Source organism: Callorhinus ursinus, unplaced genomic scaffold (genome assembly GCF_003265705.2).
Source record: "Callorhinus ursinus isolate GAN/ISIS: 27379988/994484 unplaced genomic scaffold, GSC_fseal_2.0 scaffold28, whole genome shotgun sequence".
Lineage (NCBI taxonomy): Eukaryota > Metazoa > Chordata > Mammalia > Carnivora > Otariidae > Callorhinus > Callorhinus ursinus.
Genome location: NW_027397090.1, coordinates 19,026,185 through 19,047,905, shown reverse-complemented (window position 1 = coordinate 19,047,905; position 21,721 = coordinate 19,026,185). Strand labels below are relative to the sequence as shown.

Sequence of the window (21,721 nt, the reverse complement as noted above, 5' to 3'; positions counted from 1 at the left end):
GACCGCCGCCTCTTCCGACGCGAAGGCTGCCGTCGCTACGCCGGGCCACGACCTTCAGCGCGCGCACTTCCGGCCGGAAGGAGGGGGACGCGCGGCGGGCCCGGGCGCGTTTCTGTGACGCACTTCCTGGCGTCAGCTCTGAAGACGGAAAAGCGGTGAGCCGGAGCGCCGCGCGTCCGTGCCGCCAGCCGACGGGGCGGCTGCTGGCCTCCCGGGCCGGGCCTCCTCCGAGCCGCGCATCATGGCGTCGGAGGGGCCTCGGGAGCCCGCGGGCGAGGTGAGGACGGCGCCCCGGAGTGGGGGCGGCGCGGGGCGTCGGGGCGGCCGCGCTTAGCCGGGGGAGGCCGCGGGCGCCGGGAGTGCGCCCCCACGCCGGCTCGCCGCGCTCGCGTCTAGGAGCTCGGGCAGACGTTGGCCGAAGCGCTGGCCTCCGCCCGGCCTGCTCGGCAGCACCGCTAGATGGAGCCCTGGCGGCCGCACCAGGCGGCCCTCGAGTGGTTTCTGAGAGCGTCGGAGTCAGTCTCCCCGTGCGGCCCTGAAGACCAGGTTTTACGTTCAGAGCCCCAGGCTCTGTGACAGTAGAGTGTCCTTCTAGCAGGGCTGGCTTTTGCTTTCCAACAAAACAACTCTTAGTGGTTCGCTGAGCGACAAGAAAGGATTTGTGTAACTTTTCTTTTTTGAGAAATTTGATGGAAACGAACTTCCGCAGTGCGTTTGAGTCAGCCGTCCCGCGGCTGGGTTTGCTCACGGCAGTTTTCGGTTCTCGGTTATCCGTAACGACAGCGGGGAGGGAGACACTCCTGTACTGCAGGTTAGGGCTGAGGGAACTTTGTAAGTGGTCCTGATTCTTTCACCGGGATGGGACTTTATTTCCACTTTCATTGCTTGCCCCCCCCCCTTTAATATTTAGTAGACCACTTCTTTTAGTAAAAAACCATTGAGGGAGAGGTTGTTAGCAAACAGATTCTCGTTTTTTGAGGTTGAAGTATTTGGACAACAGACACTCCTGCGACCGGCATTTCTGGGACTGCTAGAACCCAGCGACTTTCCTCGGGTTTTTTGTTCACATTTGCTTTACCTCCAAATGTAGGTAGTCACCCTCCTCCCCCCACTTTTTTCCTCAGGGCATCAAGTTGTCAGCAGATGTCAAACCATTTGTCCCCAAATTTGCTGGGCTCAGTGTGGCATGGTCAGAGTCTTCGGAAGCACGTGCGTTCCCTAGCTGTGCAGCCACCTACTATCCGTGTGTTCAGGAGCTTCCTGTGCCTCAGTATGTATCCTTCTCGATACCTTGCCTTCCCTGGGGACTGGATGGGGATTACACTTTCAAGTATGCTGCACCTAACATAGTCCGTGTTCTCAGTACGGCCAGAGGGTAGGATGCTCCTCAGCCAAGAATGGCCTGAGGCAGTGGCACAACTTAACCTGCCCTACACCCAAAACGGAAACCTCAACTCTCCATACTCACGCAGTTATTTTGGGCAAAGAAGGTGTGGAGGTTGCATTGCATTCACTAGTTTCAGGGTTCGTTTTTGCAGGGGGTCTGAAACTATCACATGTCTAACGGGAGATGAGGTGGCTGGGGGTGTAGAGAGGAAACGGGGCAAAGACAAGTCCAGAGAAATCAGCATGCTCTGTGGTTGTAGGGTGTAACATTGTAAAATCTTGCTTGGGGAAGGGGAAGGAGTGGGGGCTTGCAACCATGGCTGCTCTTTTGTTGGATAGTTCTTTGGAAATTGCTGAGGTTTGCATTCCACTATTTTTCTTTAGAAATGTCCCGTGGAGTTGGATTCTAGAAGCTTTGGTTATAAAATTCTTCTAAGTTTGAATTGAGAGAAGGCTTATGTTGGTTTTTCAATTTTCCTTTTTCTTCTCAAGTTTCATTCTTTAGGTATTTATATGGTGGTTTGCGTTAATAGCTGAATTTAGAAAAACGTGCGTTAAACTTTTTAGGTAATTGTGTAGAGTACTTGTAGGCTTGATGCGTCACCTTTACGCTTATGTAAGAATCCTTGACTTTATGTTCCGTCCATGTGGGTCATTCTTGTTTCTTTTTCATGCCTGCTTAGTGTTGATTGCATACTTCATATAAATTCTAGATTTGCATTCACAAGAATGAAATTTGAAATGAATAATGAAACCGTCGAGTTGTTTGGTGTATATAGGTTGTACTTTTTGACAAAGTTGAAGTTCTGCTTGTATGTGCTTTGCTAGGATTACTGAAGTGTTCCACTGAGATTTCATCCTTTGTTAAAGGAAGGTTGGCATGGGTTTCGTTTGGATTGTTCCCTACCTTGGGTGGTTCACAAAGTAAAGTCTAAAATATATTTCACTCAGTGACAAGGATTCGAAGCCGTCTGCTGGATGGGATTCCAGTTACCCAAAATAATGGAAAACATTCTTACAGCTAAAGTAACGTTCTGGAAGTAGCATGAATCGAGAAGAATCAGAAGCTTAAGGATGTGCACTGCTGAATTTAAAAATTAGGTTTCTTAATCTCTTACCCTTTTTTAGCTTTGATTTAAAAAATATTTATAACCAAGGAAAAGATTGGGTGACAGTATTCCTGCCTGATGAGAAAACAGTTAAGGACAAAAGAGGCATGGGAGCAGAGGGGCAGGGTTAGGAAGAACAGGAAGAAGCCTTTGAAGGGGGCAAAACGGGGACACTTTACATATTTGAGAACCCATTACCTGGTACATTCTGATGGAGGCTAAGAAGTCTGCTTGAGCCAGGTTTCTTGTAAATGGAGATCTCTGCGATGAAAAAATGGAGTAAGGAACTTATGTTGTCTTTCCTGCCTGTCCCACTGCCTGTCTCAGTCCGTGAGGTTGGCAGGAGGTGTCATGTTATTTTTACACCTGAGAAACTGGGGCTGGAAACGTGTGTTCAAAGTCATTCAGGTTGGCAGCCCCCGAAGCAGAATGACCGTCCTTTCTTCTGACCTGCACTCATTCGAACTCCCCACAGCTGCTGCCACCGCTGGCGACAACTGCTGAGCATTTCATCGTGTTGCAGTCGGCTGTCAGCTGTGGGTGCTTCTGAGTGGAAGTCTCAGCTGTGAGACCTAGTAGTTCTGGACGGAGTGTGGCTCCCGTCTGTTTGGTGGCTGGAGGAGCTGCCGGAGCCTGACACGTCCTGGCCTGACGGCAGGGACTGGTGCGAGACTATTGGGGCGACTGTCAAGGACGAGGGACCAGGTGAAGTGCTTGGGGGAGCCCGCACGGTACAGCCGCAAAGACCAGGTGTGCTGGGTAGGAGGTAGGGCACTGCTGGTCGTGTCTTACACGGAGTCGGAACGCTCACTCCTGGATTCTCGTTCAGCTTGAAGGGAGAGGGGCATGAAGCCTCGGACTGGGTTCCAGGCACTGAAACTCGGGAAGAAATACATGGAGCCCTGCTGCCAGGAGAAAGGCTCCCGGGTGGTCCTGTGGGTGTTGGCAGGAGAGAGGCTGTGGTGGTTTCTGGCTGAGTACGTGCAGAGTGGGGGGGGTGGGAAGAGGGGCCGTTTGGGGACCAGCAGCTCAGCTTGGACTCCAGTACCGGTTAGGGAAGAGTGAGCTGTTGTGTGGGAACCGCCTGTGGGTTGGAGAGCGAGGCCCGGAGCTGGCGAAGGTGCCCGACTGCAAGTGCGTGTGTGAAGTCTGAGCAGAATGAGGAGAGGTTTGGACTCTGAGTCTGACTGGAGAGAAGGAAAGTGCCGAGGAGGGCCCTCCACGGATGAGCCTCGGAAGGTGGGAGCGGGTTGCAAGTCCAGGCTGGTGGAGCTTTTCAGGGGATCTGACAGAAGGGCCAGACCCACAGATGCTGTGGCGAGGAGGCGACTGGGCTCGCAGGAAGGATGTCCTGGAGACTCGGGATGGTTGGTAGGGATGGGGCAAGGGGAAGTGGACACAGAGGTCAGTGGGTGTTGTGGTTACGGGGGAAGGCAGGGCGGCCCAGCTGCAGAAGTGCTGCTCATATACAGGGAGGGGTGGGTGAGAAGGTGGGCGTCCGGGCGTGTGTTCTGGGCTGGGGGTCGTCTGCGCAGTTTGTGGCAACTGGAATTTTACGGACAAGCTGCTTGAAGCCCCAACAGATGCTGTGGGTTGTTGCCGTGAGATTTTACTGGGTGTTGTTCTCTGCATATCATTGCACTGGCCTTGAATGGAAAGCAAAAAACCAACTTTCCAGAGGAAGAAAGACCAGTGAGGACTTGTCCAAAGTGGAAAACTAGATTTTTGAGTTGAGCCAGGACCCAGACCGAGGGCTCTGGGTTCACGGATGCAGGGTTGCTGGATGACGCGCCTTCACAACTGCTGGACCCTGCCTCCCTTTACCTAAGTTTCTTTTTTTTTTTTTTTAAAGATTTTATTTATTTATTCGAGAGAGAGAGAACGAGAGATAGAGAGCACGAGAGGGAAGAGGGTCAGAGGGAGAAGCAGACTCCCCGCTGAGCAGGGAGCCCGATGCGGGACTCGATCCCGGGACTCCAGGATCATGACCTGAGCCGAAGGCAGTCGCTTAACCACCTGAGCCACCCAGGTGCCCCTTTTACCTAAGTTTCATTGGTCTGTTCGTTTTTCTGGTTTTTGGACTTGGGATATCATCTTTTTTACTGTGTTTTGCTATCCGCCCCTCTTTGCCCACCTCCCTTGTGAAGAACAGATCCTCCCACTCCTTAGATTTTCTGAGCTTCAAATAAAACAGGGATTCGCATCTGAGAACAGGATGATGCTTTAAATCATTTTCTTCTCTGCAAAGAACAGCACTAGGCCAGGTGTACTGAAAAAAGTACAGTAAAAAGGGTTTTTCTTGGGTTTTCACTAGGAACAGTTTATTACTAGAGTTAGTGAATGATCTTCCTGGGTGTGAACTTACTGTAAAATATCGTGGGCTCAGAGACACCAATAGCATGCTGTCCAGTTAGGTGCCGCATGCACGTGGATGCAGGGAACATTCTGGCAAGTGTGTTTCAGGTGTGGGTGGTGACGCCTTTGTCCTGCAGTGCAGGCCCTTCCTTGCCCCAGAGCAGAAATACTATGTATTTAAGAGTGCTGCCTGTGCCTCTACCCACTGGCGACCCAGCCGTGAGAAGATCGTGCAGGATGTCTCCTCATTAGCTCTGATGTTCCTGCCTTTCAATGGTCCAGCACCCTTTGGGATTCCGTTGATTTTCCACAGAAAGATTTTCAGCTCTGGGAAGTCACAGAAACATCCGCTGGTGCTCACCTATGGGAATGAGAAGGGTGTGTTTTGTGTCTTAATTCATCTGCTCAGCCATTTCGCCATTGTGTCATCTTCCATTGCGAGAGGATTGAAGCCTCTGACTGAGTACCAAATTTACTCACAAAATCAGTGTTCAGTTATATTTTGGTTTAGCCTAGCAGCTTGAGCAAACGGGGGCATGACGGTGTCCACAGATGGCACCTGTCTCGCTGGTGGGTTGCAGCTCCCAGGCCACCATGGGCGCAGTGTCCCCTTTGCAGCTGTGGCCCTGTGAGGCCGAAAACCACAGGATGTGGTGGTCGGGCTGGAGGTCGGATGGGCCGGTGGGGGCTCTGCAGGGAGCCCCCTCCACAGGGAGAATGGTCTGGGGTGGCCCTTTAGGCCCTAGGTGGCTGTGGGAGGCTTTTGCAAACGTCTGACAGTGTGGGAGCGCAGAGCTGCTGAGGCGTCCCTGGGCTTTGCTGCTGCACGTTGTGACACTGTCCTGCCGTGGGTGCTCAGCTCAGTAGTGAGCACGCAGCACCGGGCAAGAAAGAAACGCTGGGAGTTTTTATTCCACTATTAGAGATATCTCAGTGCCAGAGCGAATGACCTGAAGATAATAAAGAGTTTAAATGTGCTTATTATAGAATAGCTCCTTGGTTTGTGGTATGAAATCTTCAAGTAAAACATATCTTTCTTGTTTAGGCAGAAGCTCTATGCTGAAGATGTGGCCTTCGGAGCTTCACCTTTTCCACCTCAGTATTTGTCTTCTGAACTTGCTCTTCATCCGTGCCGTTACTCTCCTTACCCCGTGGAGGGCTCACAGAGCGGCTGCCCAGTGCCTGGCTCCCAGTATGCTTGCGGCCGCCCCAGCGCTTACCGAGGTTTTCAGACCGTGAAGCCGCGAGGCGAGCAGATGTGCCCTCTCCCACAAGACTCAAAAGCTTTGTTTAAGGTTAGCATGCTGCTGTGGTGGTGGTTACTGTAGCGTTTAAAACGGAAAGAGCCGGTAGGATCTCACATGGTATTTTAAGTATTTTTTATCTTTTTTGTGCATTTAAGAATTGATTTTTCTTTATTCTTTTTTGAAATGGTTGTGAATCCTTACGGTTTTGCAATTTTAAGCCTCTTTTTATGGTGCTAGTTTTCTTTAATTCATGTGACTTTTTAATTTTTCCTGCAGAAAAAAACATATGAGCAAAAGTTTGACAGCAAGAAGGCTGATGGATCTCTGTCATCTGATATAAAATCAGTTAGAGGTTCACATCCGGTGTCCATTCACGCTGACGCTAACTTGAAACCAGGTGAAAACGACAGACTCTCTGATGTTATATTGTCCTTCCCGGCCCGCCCCGGAAAGGTCACTGTTCTTTGTACACCTGTTTCTGTGGAGGCCATTGGACTCCGAGGGGATCCTGGAGGGCTCTCCGCCTGGGGAGGGAAATGTTGTGGGGGGGCTCTCTGGTGTGCCCTAGTGTGTGCAGGAATCAGCCCAAATTCACGTGGCAAGTAGGTGACCCGCACAGGCCTCAAAATAAGTCCTAAAGTAAATCACAGCCGCATCCTTTGTACTGTATTTGACCATGTTCATTCCTGAAATAGCTTCTCTGGTGTTCTGTTGGGACACTTTTTAATAGGTGGAGAGTTTGCGGTTTGAATTCCATCCTGAGCAATAGCAAACCTGGGGCAGTGTAGTTAGTTGGGGGACATGTCTGCTCTGGCCTTGGAAACCACTGTTCCGCGCTATGGCTGAAAGCTAGTGATTCTGTGTGGTGTAAATTACGGACTAGTGCAGTTTGATGGCTTATTTATAAAAAGAGCTAAAACCTTTGTAATCGTGTATTTACTGGGAATGACCAATTGACGTGCATAACTTACATTACTTGTTACATAAGTTTTTCTCTTTGTGTTGACTTCACTTAGAAACCATTTGGCGCATGGAAGTTTGCAGGGGAAGTTGAACAGTTAACCGTCATGATTGGCTTCATGGCCTTACAGCCCACATCAGGATTCATTTGTATTTAAACGAAGGGATGTGGAAGAGAGTCCAAGTTTACTTCTACTTGCTTTCTTCCAAAGTTCCTCTCAAGTGTGGAGGATTTATCTCTGAAAAGAAATTTGTTGGCATCTCTGTAAATTTGCAGAACTCTACAATGTATATTAAGAATAATTAGGTCAGGTGGCAGTAACTAGTTTATCAACTTTAGAATCATGCCTCAAATAATTTGCAGCACGCCTTGCTTTTTTCTTCCTCGTGGCTCACCCAGAGCAGCCGGTGCTTGTGGTCATTTCTCTTTTGCACGTCACACAGCTTGGCAACACTAGCAAAGGGGAGGGCGTTCGGACAGTCCCGTGTTAGTGTGTCCGCAGCGATAGACTTCCTGCCCTGCGGTTGAGGTGTGAATACGGGTCTTCACACAATACCTACCTTTTCACCTCTTTTGATTCTGTAAATACAGATGGTTACCAGAAACGGACAGACAGGAAATCCAGAATCGTTGAAAAAAGTGGATCTGCCTCCAAACCTGAGTTTGAATTTACCAGGTTGGACTTTCCCGAACTGCAGGGTCCGGAGCACAGTGAGAGCTCAGAGACAGAGAAGCAGTCCAAGTGGGGGCCTCTGCGCTCCGCCGCAGCTGACCTGTCTCTTCTCCGAGAGGTGGTGAAACCCGCCGTGGTGACAGCGGAGGTGAGTGCGGGGCCGCCTCTCTCTGTCCCTCCTCCTCTTCTCTCCCTCCCTTCTCCCTGCACACCTTTGTAGGTGCCTCACGGCGCACTTCGTCTTCCTGTGGCGGCCTGGCTTCCTTGTGAGGACCTTCTGCCTGGACTCCTTCCAGCCTGGTGTGGTCCCTAGTACAGCTGTTCTTTTAAAAGAATCACCTAACGAGCTTCCTCGTGCTTTCTAGCTACAGGGGACGGAGGTCGGATCCCGGCACGGGTCCCGCTGCGTAGACAGCCCCTGGTGATCACCTCACTCCCAGCATTGCATTCCGACAGCACGTTTACCAGCACAGATTGTTTTAATCCAACAGTAATAGGTCAAACTGCATAGGGTAGCCTCTGACTTTTCCAGGCTTTTTATCCGTACCTCTCTCATTGATGAGGTCACAACCTCAGCAGAAGTAATCACTGTGTGTTTTGTTTGCCACTTAATGATTTTAAAATACGCTGTGTTCCACATTTGGTCTTGGAGTTTTAGTCCATCCAGGTTCCAGGAAAAAACATGAGGTTAGTAGTCCCTAAGGTGGCTTCTCACTAAGTTCTGCCGAGGGGGTAGGGCAAGGAGAGGGAGGAGACAAGGAAGGAGGCAGCTCCCCCGTCCACCGACCTCTTGAGTGGAGTGGGGACTCTGCTTCCTTGAATGCACTTGGGCGCCTGGACACTGCCGTCCAGAGGTGGGCAGGGTGGCTGGCCGTGTGCACAAGGTAGCCCGTTCCACACGCGGTGACCCTGACGCTGTGTGCCACGGTGCTTCCCTGCGGCTTAACCGTGACGAGGAAGGCAGGCTGGCCAGCTGGCAAAGAAGAATCTGGTTTGGCCGCTGTGGGACCCTTTGGTCCCGGCTGGGTATGTGGAGTAGCTGAGCCATTGAGGGGCTCCACGTCTGCCTCCCTGGTGGTCAGTGCATAACCCCAGCCTGTGAGTGCTCTATGGAAGTAGGACAGGCTGCCAGGGAGCTGTGGCGGGGTGCCACTGACCCCGATCTATCACGTTACTGGGCACACACGTGCGCCTGGACACGAAGTGAGGCACGTGGCGCTGTGGGGAGGGGTACAGACTCCTTGCCTGAGGACGTGTTCACACTCTTGAGTTACATGTGGACTTTTAATTTTTTCTTCTAGAAGAAACTTTTCTCTTTATTATCTTAGTAGTATTTTTAAACATGAGAAATATTTAAAAGAAAACAGTTGACCTTGAACAACACAGGTTTGAACTGCATTAGATGTGGATGTTTTTGATAAACACAGGACAGTACTGTAAATGTATTTTCTCTTCCTTTTGATTCTCTTTATGACGTTTTCTTTTCTTTAGCTTACTGTACTGATAGGATATAGTATATAACGTATACTACATGCAATATGCATGTTCACTGTTCACGTGATCGGTCAGGGTTCGGGTCAGTAGTAGGCTGTTAGTAGTTGTTTTGGGGGGTTCAGAAGTTCCATGTGGAGTTTTGGCTCTCCAGGGGTCAGCACCCCAACTCCCCTGTTGCTCAAGGGTCACCTGTAATTGTCTGAAGTTGTACAAGAGAAAACCATGTTAAGCACTTAAATCTTCTTTTAATGGTACATTGTGGGGTTTGAGGGGATTCCCCTCAGTTTGAAGTTATGCATATGTACGACTTTGTGTTTGAGTTTTTAAAACTTTTGACATTTTTCCATGTCATTGAGCAGTTTTTGAAAGCCTGTTGTACGGCATCTTTATGGATATGTGTAATTTATGTAACTGTTCTTGGACAGGTAAGCCATGGTGAGCGTGGAAGTTTTATTTATTAAAAGAGGGGGCTGTGTTTCAGTAATTTTATTTTTTTTACTGGGCTCAGGTTTAATGAAATGGCAAAGTGGGAAAAGTTTTGAAGGATATGAGCTTTAGAATCTAAGTCCATTCAGATTTGAATGGATCAGTTTCCTTTTGCAGTGAATGCTCTGGTCACCCTGAGGTCACCCTGTGTCCTTACCCGCTCCCGTGTCATTTGCTGCCTCATGTTCTGTGAATGTTTGTTGGCTCTGTGGACTTTCCTGATGGATTTTTTGGGAACTTCGGTGCGTGGGCATGGTGAACAGTGCCCCCCCCCCGCAGGGGTCCTGCTGCCTCAAGTGGCGGGGGCACATCTGTGCTGATGCAGAACTTGTCTGTCATGTACTGATCTTTCACAAGTTACGTGGTATGCGTGCTGTGATCCTCTTAGTGGGGCCGCGTAGAAACAACACACAGGTGTTTCTGTCAGGGGGACACTGTAGGCTCAGCTGAACACCGTGGGTGGTTTCTCCTATAAGGAGTGAAATTTGGTATTACGTATGTTTTTACTTTTTTTTTTTTTGTAGAGAGAGCTGGAGGGAAGGGGGTGTGGCGAGAGGGGCAGAAGGAGAAGGAGCTAGAGAATCCTAAGCAGGCTCCACCCCCAGTGCGGAGCCCAGTGTGGGGCGCAGTCTCACGACCCCGAGATCATGACCTGAGCCAAAATGAAGAGTCGGATGTTCAACGGACTGAGTCACCTAGGCACCCCTGGAATTTTTAATTAGCATATATTTTGGAGATTTTATGAATGGCAAGGGAAACTATATTTAAAAATTAAGTGATTACTTTCAATTTGAAATAGTAAGAAGAGGGTGGTTTGCTTTTTAGGCTGAAGGGGTGGTGAGAAGCACGGATGCAGCAGAGACCATGACTGGCAGTGCTGTGGCTGATCCCGCCTCCTGTACCAGAGGTAAGAGGCTCTGCCGCAGCTTTAAGATACCAGTGCCCTGTTTCCCAAGTTCACTTTTAGTTCAGTGCAACAGAAATGTTTTTGTTTTAAAGTCTTCCTTAAGGCAGCTGATGGTTTATGAACAAACTGATCTCACTGTGAGAAGCTGGAAGTAAGTACACAAGGTCCCCCATCAGTGTGCAAGGAGTGTAAAGTAGGAGCAGAGAATTCTAAATGAAATGTGTCTAGTTTGTCCAGTTAAGGGAGAAATTTTATGAACTCAGAAATGACTGCTTCCTTAAGTATAGCCTACATCAGTGGTTCCCAAAGTTTTAGGTATCAGGACCCCTTAACACCCTTTAAAAAGCCCCAGAGAGCTTCTGTTTATTTGCATGATAGCGATCAGTACTTGAAATATCCAAAGTTAAAACTGAGAAATTCTAAAAATTACTTTGTAATTTTCATACAAGTAACAGTGATAAACCCATTGCCTGTTAACATAGCGTGTGTTCTTTTTTAAGATTTATTTATTTGAGAGAGAGGGAAAGAGAGGCAGAGGGAGAGAGAATCTCAAGCAGACTCCCTGCCGAGCGCGGAGCCCAACATGGGGCTCGATCCCAGGACCCTGAGACCGTGACCTGAGCTGAAGTCAAGAGTCAGACGCTCAACTGACTGAGCCACCCAGGTGCCCCAGCATAGCATATTTTTATGAAAAATAACTTTCCAAAGTTAGATTGTAGTGAGGAGCGCAGCCTTGTTTTACATTTTTGCAACGCTTTACCGACCGGCTCAGTAGCGCAGCCTCAGCATGCAGTGATTTCACTGTCCCGCATCATGTAGCCTCCTGAAAACCTCGCTGGACACTCAGGACAGAGCGCAGGGAGGCTCAGCGCCCATTCCTTCCGTCAGGAAAATGGTTTTGATGCTTTGGACCCCTCAAAGTGTCTTGGGAGCTTCAGAGCATTATTAGAGATCTGGCCTCAATGTCCCAGAAGTGACATCCTCAGAGAGAGTTCAGTAATTCTGCCTTTAATTTTTCTGAGTAGCTTCTCCTAACAAGACATTTTTACAGAATTATTCCAGTTGTGTTCACAAGTGTGTTTTCTTTTGCATTCTCACGTGTGGTAAATGTGTGTTCGGTAAAAACCTTCACTTACAAGCTGACTTGGATGGTGTGTAGCTCTGGTACAAAAGCAGCCTGTCTGGCTTGGGGGGATGCACCGGCTGCCCACGGTCAGCCCGGGTCCTCTTCTGTCTGTGGGCACCTAAGGAGTAACGCTGCTGTAGTTAGTTAGGCCTGAGATCTAAAAAGAAAGAAATTACCACTTGCTGTGGGAGTTGAGGTACATGATTTTTGACTTACGGTGTTCATGGTACATAACAAGATGTGTTAGGCCAAAATTTGATCTTTGCCCTATTAATTTTTGTGTGTTTGCCACGTGGACTTAATTGTGGATTATTATTTTTTAACTAAAACTATAGTTTGTCTGCCCACCTACACCCCCAAGTTAAAAAACCAGTTGCTAGGAAAATCATGCAGCCTACAAGTTAATTCTGCATGCGTGTTCCAAGAAGAAAGCTTAGCAAATGCTCGTTTCCAAGAGAATGTTTTGAGCACCAGTCTAAATTTAATTATGCTCTGAGTAATGACCTCATGTAATACATATTTACAATTTCTAAGTATTTTTATTTTACTGTTGAGATTGTTCAACAACTTTGGTTATCTTTGAGCAGAGTTATCTTGGACACCAATGGGTTATGTTGTTCGGCAGACGTTATCTACAGAACAGTCACCAGCCCCTAAAAACGTTACTTCCATGATAAACCTAGAAACGGTCGCTTCGTCAGCAGACTCAAAAAGTGTTAGTATGTCACCTTCTGAAGTTTTATCTTCGGATCCTTCCTACAAAGAGAAACACATCCACTCTGCTAAAAAGGTATGTGTCACGTTTGGGTTATGTTGATCTTCTGTGCCATTGAATAGTCTTTTTTTCTCAGGTATTAACAAAGTGTTTGATTCTGTGCTATAGTCGCTAATTTGAGTTGGTTGTATAGAACCTCAGTCAAGGAACACAAGTGGTAGCTTTTTGAGTAAGGGACGATGTAGATTTTACACCCATGGTCTTAAAACATTTGTGAACCATTTTGAAGTCTTTAAAGAAGAGATACTGGCAGAAGTTCATGCTCTGGTGTATAAAGTCCTGCCTTTTTCCCCCCTCTTTCATCTGTTGAATTTAAATTGCTTTTACCTGCTAGGGTAAGGACAGCAAGACAACTGAATTCCACCTTTTGTGGTCATCTGGTATATGTTACTGATTCTTGGGTAGTTGTAGCTTATCGTAAGATAGCATTTCAGAATCCGTTTTTCCCTTTCAATTCAAATAGTTTTAAGCTGTCATTTTCATCAGTCCCTAGATTTATTTTTTATTGGTCTAAATTTTGTTCTTGATTTTCATTGTGTATTGATACATTATTTTAGGTGGAAATATGGCCGTGTTTGTTGAGTGCAGTGATGTCCTTTTTGAGTAAGAGGACATTTTCTGTTACCCAGAGTGTCATAGACCACCCCCGACAAACGGGAGCTGTGTGTTGACGGTCTGTTGATGGAGGGAAAGTGTGCTGACAGTTACGGCGAGGTCAGACCTGTGTGCTTGTCCTCACAGCTTTATGAACAATGTGAAGGACACCGGAGGTGCGGGCGAGTCCCTCTCTGAGTACACGCGGCGCCACCAGCTGTGGGCATGTGGGCCCAGGTGACAGAGCAGGCCTCAGGCTGGGGCCGCCCCTCGGCTGCTGTCTCGCTGTCTGAACCAGAGTTCCTCATGCACAGTTAAGATTCTCAGAGTTAATATTAACGTTTTTTTTTTCTTAGACCCTTTTTTTTTTTTTTAAGATTCCATTTATTTATTTATTTATTTGAGAGAGAGACAGCAGGAGCAGGGAGGAGAGGGAGAAGCAGGCTCCCTGCTGGGAGCCCGACTCAGGGCTCAGTCCCAGGATCATGACCTGAGCCGAAGGCAGACACTCAACCAACTGAGCCACCCAGGCGCTCCTAAAATTATTTTTTAATTATAACTGTAAGAAAAGTTTATTTTAGACAAGTTCTCAGATAAAGACAGAGTTGCCTGTAGTCTCACAACCCAGAGGACATGATCTCCTGTGTAACGGAGGTGGTAGGATCACGATGGTTTTTCCCTCTGAAACTCTGTGTTTGTGAGTTCTTATTACCGAAATAGCAAATGCAATACCACAAAGACCCACTCATGAACGAGGTCCTCTTCCCTTTGTTGCCCACTGGAAGCCTGCATTAACAACTGGGTGTATATTCTACCTCAGGCTCCTCAGAACGTCAACAAGTAGAGGCTTGTCTTTTAAGTTTTTTCTTTTTAAAGATTTTATTTATTTATTTGAGAGAGAGAGAAAATGAGAGCTAGCACGAGAGGGAAGAGGGTCAGAGGGAGAAGCAGACTCCCCGCTGAGCAGGGAGCCCGATGCGGGACTCGATCCCGGGACTCCAGGATCATGACCTGAGCCGAAGGCAGTCGCTTAACCAATTGAGCCACCCAGGCGCCCTTTTTTTTTCTTTTAAACAAAAATGAGACCATTCTACACAACTCATCCTTCAAAGTTGCCTCTTTCACTTATGGGCAGGTCCTCTAGGTTAGGAGGTAAACATTCCAGTAGCCACTGGAGGGTAAGTCCCCGCAGGGGATAAAGCAGGGCCCCCAACACGGAAAGGCCCTGCTCTCTTAGCACCTCCGTTCTGATAGACCAGCGTGGTGTAGACTGGTAGTGATTGGTGCTTTGGAGGGGGATGGAGAGGGACAGGCTGCGTGGAGGTGGGACCACCCTTGAACTGGAATGAGGGCGCAGTCCTGGCCTGGATCCAAGTGTGGGCACATGTGCAAGAGGCCCTGAGGCCAAGGTGCATGTCACCTGACTTGAGAGGGAAGGTGGGAGCTGTGGGGTCACATCCAGCAGGTGTGGGATGGGTCCACACATTTGTCTGGTTTGAAGGCTCCACAGGAGTTTCAGATGTGTGATCAGGTTTAAGGACCACTGGGCCATGGTGCTAGAAATGGCCCACCCGGATTTATTTTTTTTTACTTTATTTTTATTTATTTATTTATTTATTTATTTATTATTTTTTAAAGATTTTATTTATTTATTTGAGAGAGAGAGAATGAGAGATAGAGAGCATGAGAGGGAAGAGGGTCAGAGGGAGGAGCAGACTCCCTGCCGAGCAGGGAGCCCGATGCGGGACTCGATCCCGGGACTCCGGGATCATGACCTGAGCCGAAGGCAGTCGCTTAACCAACTGAGCCACCCAGGCGCCCTTTTTTTTACTTTATTTTTAAAGATTTTATTTATTAGGGAGTGCATGCGTGTGCGCACATAAACAGGGAGCAGCAGGCAGAGAGAGAAGCAGACTTCCCTCTGAGCAGGGAGCCCGATGCAGGGCTCGATCTCAGGACTCTGGGATCATGACCTGAGCCGAAGGCAGATGCTTAACCAACTGAGCCACCCAGGCGCCCCCAGCACACCTGGATTTATGAAAAGACTTCAAGTTGGTATTAGCGATGTTAAAATAGTCTCCTCTGGCTCAGAAGTAGGTATGTCCAAATCTACCAGTTTCAAAATAATTGGATAAGACAGCTTTTTCAACAGATTTCTTTTCCTTGAGAAGCACTCTACTGAATGCTGGGTCTTTGGAAAATAGAGATGAGGAGCCAAACTCTGAACAAAGTTGCCATGTGGTTAAACAACTTGGTGTCTCAAGTTTGCTCTGATTCATGGAAGCAAGCATTCTATTGAATGTCTTAAAAACCCGTGATTTTTGCTGTGTTTTTTGTTCTGTTTAGTCCAAAGCATCACAAGGTGGCAATCCTGAACAGGATGAAGCCTCAAGAAAGCATAAGAAAAAGAAAGAAAAGTCTAAATCAAAATATGAAGTCTTGACCGTTCAGGAACCACCAAGGATTGAAGTACATTTCTATTTATTACTCACCTTTTATGATCTAATTAAATGGGCCTGCCCTAATAGAAATACAGATTCATATGGGCTTCCTAAGTGAAAATCTCCAACATTCCCTTCGATAATCTTTGCCCAGTGCTAAAGAGAATAGCCGTCTCCCATACTCTTCGCTTTGGCGGCCCGGCGCAGTGGCTGAGTCATAGTGGGCACCCGGCGAGCGGGTGCGTGCGTGAGTAGTCGAGAGGGATACTTGTGTGGAGATCTAGTGGTGTGCATACCGTAGTGCTCATACTTACTCCTCAGTGCCTTGTTCACCTGTTTTTCCTTGCTTTGGCATGCTGGCTTTTGCAGGGTCTCCTTTTCTATCCAGAAATGTGAATGTAATGTACTTCACTCGAGAGAGAAATTAGAATCCCATAGCTCCATCATGGGCCCTGGCCAGGAGAATTGCACAAACTTGCAAAAGCACCCTGTGAACTGTTTTCCTGTGGTACTGCAAGATAGCCCCTGTCCTGCAAGGAGTCACCTTGGGTTCAGACTCAATACCAGACTCAGCAGCCTGGCTCCAGGTGCTCAGCTCTGCTGCGTGCCATCCAGCTTAGGGCCAAACCTGAGAGTTTCCCACAAACCTGGGGGCTCCCAGGGCTCTTGGCATACTCCCTTGACACTAGGGTTGCATGTGTGAAGACGTATGATCCTGGCAGAACATTATGGTTTGGGCCAACAAATAATTCATAGAGTTCTGCTCCCATATCCCACATAACTTCTCTGAGTCACCTAAAATGCCAACAAAAGCACGTAAGATGTTTTTAAATGACTTCAACATCGTCATTAGAGGCCTGTTGCCCTATTTTCTATTTTATTTCTATTTCCTAGCCTGGGAGCAGCACACAGGACAGGGTACTTCCATCACCTGAGTCTAGGCTGACAATTATTCTGACGGAAACACAGTTGAAGGCTGGGTGCTTGAACACGCTTGTGCCCGGGGGTCTGGGGCACCCACGTCCTCGGGGGCCCGCCCATCTGGGCCAGGGCAGCAGGATTAGAACTGTGGTCTTTAAATCTAAGAGTAAAACAGTTTGGGGGCTGTTTTAGATCCCCTTGGGAACTCTGTGGGAGCCTGTTACAGAGAACATGGGCAAGGAACAGCTTGCACGTGGCACACTTGACTCTTGTGATCTGCAAAGAGCTAAAGGGTGTGTGGTTTACTTAGGATGCCGAGGAGTTCCCCATTCTGGCAGTTGCGTCTGAAAGAAGAGACAGAGTAGCATCTCCGAACTTTCAGTCCCAGCAGCAGCCGCAGGTAATTTTTAGATTGACCCTGTCGTTGCTTTAGGCCTAACTTTTCTTGCTCAACTAAACTCTCGAGAAAAACTTTTTTCCAGACTTCTTTATGTACCAAGAAAGGTGGTTTTGGTTTGATTTCTTCCTTTATTGGAGAATCACATGCAGGGCGTTGGAATACAATTGCTCTAAGCGCATACATTTGTCACCTTCATAAGAAGACTGGTGGTAGCTACCACTGCTACATCAGAAAGCGGGGAGCACGGGCTGCCTGGGGGTCTTTGATGGAAAGTGAAAAAGTTGCCTGTGTATTCGGGAAACAGGACTTCCTTTTTTTTTTTCCCTTAAGATTTTATTTATTTATTTGAGAGAGAGAGAATGAGAGATAGCATGAGAGGGAAGAGGGTCAGAGGGAGAAGCAGACCCCCTGCTGAGCAGGGAGCCCGATGCGGGACTCGATCCCGGGACTCCGGGATCATGACCTGAGCCGAAGGCAGTCGCTTAACCGACTGAGCCACCCAGGTGCCCAGGGAAACAGGAATTCCTTTGTGAGGCAGCAGTGTCTGACAAAACAAAATAAGGAGAGCGCCCCCCCCCCCCGCCAAATTCAACTCTAAGCCGTCAGTACAAGGTGAAGAGAGGACTCTCCTTGAGCCCCCTGCCCTGCTGTGGATTCATCATCCAGGTGGAGAACTTGCACACTTGGTCCCATTTCTTCACTGGTCTCCGGCATCCTCACTGCCATTTTGCCTTCTCAAGTGGGGGCATTATTTTCACATTTGTGAGAAGTAAAATTCTAAACGTTGTGCAGATTCCCTGGAATTCCCGTGGTACGGTGTGGTCCTCTTCCGTCCCTGCCCATGGAGTCTGTAGCCGCCTGTATGGCACGCTGGGCTCGCCCGTTGACAGGGCCCTCGTCCGGGCCGGAGGGCAGAATGGATGTGCTGAGCGCATGCGTGCAGCAGCTTGCCTCTGCAGCTTTTCACACGGCCTCAGACCCCAGAAAACAGCTCTTTGAAGTAGAGCACACTTCGTGCCTAAATTTCATACCTGCTGCGGGCATTTTGGACTTGTGTAAATTCTTGGTCATATGCCCATGATTTCATGGCATTCGATTGGCTCCTGTAGGCAGTTGGTGGTTGTGTGGTGCCAAGGAGACAGTGACACCGATCAGTTAGCCTCATGCACGGACTCCTGTTGCCAAAGACTCCACACAAGTCCTGGTTTCTTACCCGAAGGCGTGTGCGCTTCCTCACAGTGCAGATACAGACAGAGAGAAACCCAGGGCTAGGAGAGAAGGAGGAAATAAAAAACCACGGCAGTCACATTGGAAGTTAATGTGGATTATTTGGGTTTTTCTTTAATTTTTTAAAGATTTGTTTTATGGTCGCTATAAATAGATTTCATTTTATCGTTTTTATGACTTCTTGTCTTAAAACAAAAAGCACACTTGTAAAATATACTATTCTAAGAAAACTTCTGATTTTATAATTTTTTAGAATAATTTTAAAAATAGTGGAAAGAAGAGCCAGATTCCGGTGCAGTTGGATTTGGGCGGAATGCTGGCAGCCCTGGAGAAGAAGCAGCACTCACAGAGTGCAGCACTGTCCTCCGGACCTGTGGTGTTCTCAGGTAAGAGTGGCTCTTCATCTCGGGGAAATGGCTGAGAGTCTCTTTCAGATAGACTGCTCTGTGACAATCTTATCTTTAATCGGAACAGCGTGGTACTGTGATAGAGAGATACTAATGGAATAGATTGGGAGTCCAGAAATAAACCCACATATCTATGGCCAGTGAATTTTTGACCAAAACGTGTTCATTAAAAGAACAAGGAACGGTTTTGAAAAATGGTGCTGGGACAGCTGGATTTCCACATGCCAGAGAAAGCTGGACTCCTACCACACGCTGTATGCAATAGTTAAAGTGGAACAATGACCTAAATATAAAAACTAAGCCCCAAAAACCCTTAGAAAAAGAAACAAAGGTGGGGTGCCTGGGTGGCTCAGTCGGTTAAGCATCCAGCTCTTGGTTTTGGCTCAGGTCGTGATCTCAGGCGGGGCTCCATGCTTAGTGGGGAGTCTGCTTGAGATTCTCTCAAAAAAAAAAAACCAAAAAAACAAAACGAAAAGAAAGAAAAAGCAAAGGTAAATTTCATGGCTTACGATTAGGCAGTGAAGTTTTAGCTAGGACACCAAAAGCACAGGCCACAAAAGCAAAAATAAATAGGATTTCCTCAAAAACAAGAACTTTTGTATACCAGAGGATGTTATCAAGAAAATGAAAAAGATAGCGGCGCCTGGGTGGCTCAGTTGGTTAAGCGACTGCCTTCAGCTCGGGTCATGATCCCGGAGTCCTGGGATCGGTTCCCACATCAGGCTCCCTGCTCAGCGGGGAGTCTGCTTCTCCCTCTGACCCTCTTCCCTCTCGTGCTCTCTATCTCTCATTCTCTTTCTCTCAAATAAATAAAATCTTTAAAAAAAAAAAATGAAAAGATAATTTACTTACGGAAGGCGAGAAAATGTTTGCAAATCATATATCTGATAAGGATTTGATGTCCAAATATCCACGAACTCCTCCTATAGCTCAACAATAAACACCCACTAAAAAACAGGCAAAGGACTTGACACTGCTCCACAAGAAGATACACACGTGGCCAGTAACACATGAAAAGATGCTTAACATCATTAGTCCCTAGACGAATATGAGCCAGCACCACAGTGAGATAGTTCTTCATACCTGCTAGGGTAGCTGTTGTCAGAAACATGGAAAATAGCAGGTGTTGGCAAGGATTTGGAGAAAGTGGAGACCACTGGGGAATGGGACAGGGTGAGACCACTTTGGGAGGCAGTCTGGCAGCTCCTCAGAACGCTACTTAGGGGGTTGCCGTGTGCCCGGCAAGTCCGTACTCCATGTGCACCCAGACACTTGCAGGCCAGCGCTCATAGCAGCATTATTCCAAATAGTTAAAAGTGGAGACACCCCCAAATGTGTATCAGCACAAATGGGTAAACAGAGTGTGGTCCAGCCGTACAGTGGGCTGGTACTCAGCCTTAAAAGGAAGGAAGTTCTGCCACCTGCCGTGACATGGGGAGACGTGAAAACGTTCTGCTGATGAAATCCGCCAGCACAAAAGGGCCCACGCTACATGAGAGATGGAGAATAGACAGAGTCACAGAAGGGGCTGGAGGGTACCTGGGTTTGAGGGTATGGGAGTTACTGTTTCGTGGGACAGACCTTCAGTTTGGGGCACGAAAAATTTGGGGGAATAGGTGGGGGTGATGGTTGCACAACATTGTGAATGTAATTGATGCCCCTGAATTGTGCGCTTAGGAATAGTTAAAATACTAATTATTGTAAGTTACTTAAATACGATCAGTTTAAGAAAGGACAGTTAAGTGTTGTAACACTCGTGGTCATGAGCCTAAAATATTTACTATCTGGTCCTTTAAGGAAAAGCTGGCTGGCCCTGATCTGTCCACCCATCAGTATTTTATTTTTCTTCGTGCATTTCAGAGTTGCAGATCTTGGTCGATGTCACCTCTCAGTGTTGGCAGCATGCATGTCATTGACTAGCATTTATGGTTTTTGTCTTTGGAGGTGAAGCATGCATATAGTGAAATGCACAGATCTTAGGTATGCCCTTTGCAGAGTAACCCAGCCTCCGTCACCACCCTTGGAAGCTCCTCCTGCTGTGCCCCAGGCCGCCCTTTGTCTGTCTTTCATTCTTTGTCTGTCACAGATTTCCTTTTCCCTCTTCTAGAGCTTCATAGAAATGGGATCCTGCAGGGATCCTGTTAAGGCTTCCTTCACTCATCAGGGTGTTTTTGAGATATACTCCTGGTGTGTGTGTGTGTGTGTGTGTGTGTGTGTGTGTGTGTGTGTGTAGTTCATTTTTGTTTTTTGTTTTTATTTTATTTTTTAAAAGATTTTATTTGTCAGAGAGCACACGCGTGCATGCACAAGCAGGGGGAGGGGCAGAGGCAGAGGCAGCGGGAGAAGCAGGCTTTTCTGCTTGAGCAGGGAGCTCAATCATGACCTGAGTGGAAGGCAGATGCTTAACTGGTGCCCTGCTTTTTTGTTTTTTATCCAGGTGAAATTCAAGTAATATAAAACTACCGATTTTAAGGTGTACAACGCAGTGGTGTGGAGTTCATCCACGGTGTTGTGTAGTCTCGTTTTTCTGGTTCCACGCTTTTTCGTCCTGCGAAAAGGAGACCCCTGCCCACTAAGCTCCCTATTTCCCCAGCCCCTGGCAACCCTCAGTGTGCATTTTCTCTGTGGATTTTCCTGTTCTGATGCGTTACGTAAATGGAATGGTGCAATTTGTGACCTTTTGTGTCAGTCTCTTTTCACTTGGGAGAGTGCCTTGGACTTTCCTTTTTTTTTTGACTTTTTTATTGTTGCGTTAATCATCATACATTACATCATTAGTTTTTGATGTAGTGTTCCATGATTCATTGTTTGTGCATAACACCCAGTGCTCCACGCAGAACGTGCCCTCTTTAATACCCATCACCAGGCTAACCCATCCCCCCACCCCCCTCCCCTCTAGAACCCTCAGTTTGTTTTTCAGAGTCCATCGTCTCTCATGGTTCGTCTCCCCCTCCGACTTAACTCTCCTTCATTCTTCCCCTCCTGCTATCTTCTTCTTTTTCTTTTTTCTTAACATATGTTGCATTATTTGTTTCAAAAGTACAAATCCGTGATTCATCAGTCTTGTACAATTCACAGCGCTCACCATAGCACATACCCTCCCCAATGTCTTATCACCCAGCCACCCAAACCCTCCCACCCCCCACCACTCCAGCAACCCTCAGTTTGTTTCCTGAGATTAAGAATTCCTCATATCACTGAGGTCATATGAT

At 47.7% G+C, this 21,721-nt stretch overlaps 2 protein-coding genes across 3 annotated transcripts in view; both read left to right on the top strand.

Annotated features, from left to right (window-relative positions):
* The window catches only part of CKS2 (CDC28 protein kinase regulatory subunit 2), a 4,930-nt gene extending 4,771 nt beyond the window's left edge, over positions 1-159 (top strand). The window contains exon 4 of the mRNA XM_073878264.1: positions 81-159. Within this exon, the coding sequence (XP_073734365.1) occupies positions 81-159 (79 nt within the window). The remainder of the gene's footprint in view (positions 1-80) is intronic.
* The window catches only part of SECISBP2 (SECIS binding protein 2), a 51,109-nt gene continuing 29,514 nt past the window's right edge, over positions 127-21,721 (top strand). Inside the window, exons 1-10 of one of the 2 annotated variants that reach the window (XM_025891374.2) lie at positions 127-277; positions 1,125-1,270; positions 5,896-6,145; positions 6,374-6,494; positions 7,650-7,879; positions 10,537-10,618; positions 12,332-12,534; positions 15,460-15,582; positions 16,786-16,875; positions 18,356-18,488. In XM_025891374.2, the coding sequence (XP_025747159.1) occupies positions 242-277; positions 1,125-1,270; positions 5,896-6,145; positions 6,374-6,494; positions 7,650-7,879; positions 10,537-10,618; positions 12,332-12,534; positions 15,460-15,582; positions 16,786-16,875; positions 18,356-18,488 (1,414 nt within the window). In that variant the 5' untranslated portion in view covers positions 127-241. The remainder of the gene's footprint in view (positions 278-1,124; positions 1,271-5,895; positions 6,146-6,373; positions 6,495-7,649; positions 7,880-10,536; positions 10,619-12,331; positions 12,535-15,459; positions 15,583-16,785; positions 16,876-18,355; positions 18,489-21,721) is intronic. The other variant, XM_025891599.2, reaches the window with a different exon arrangement.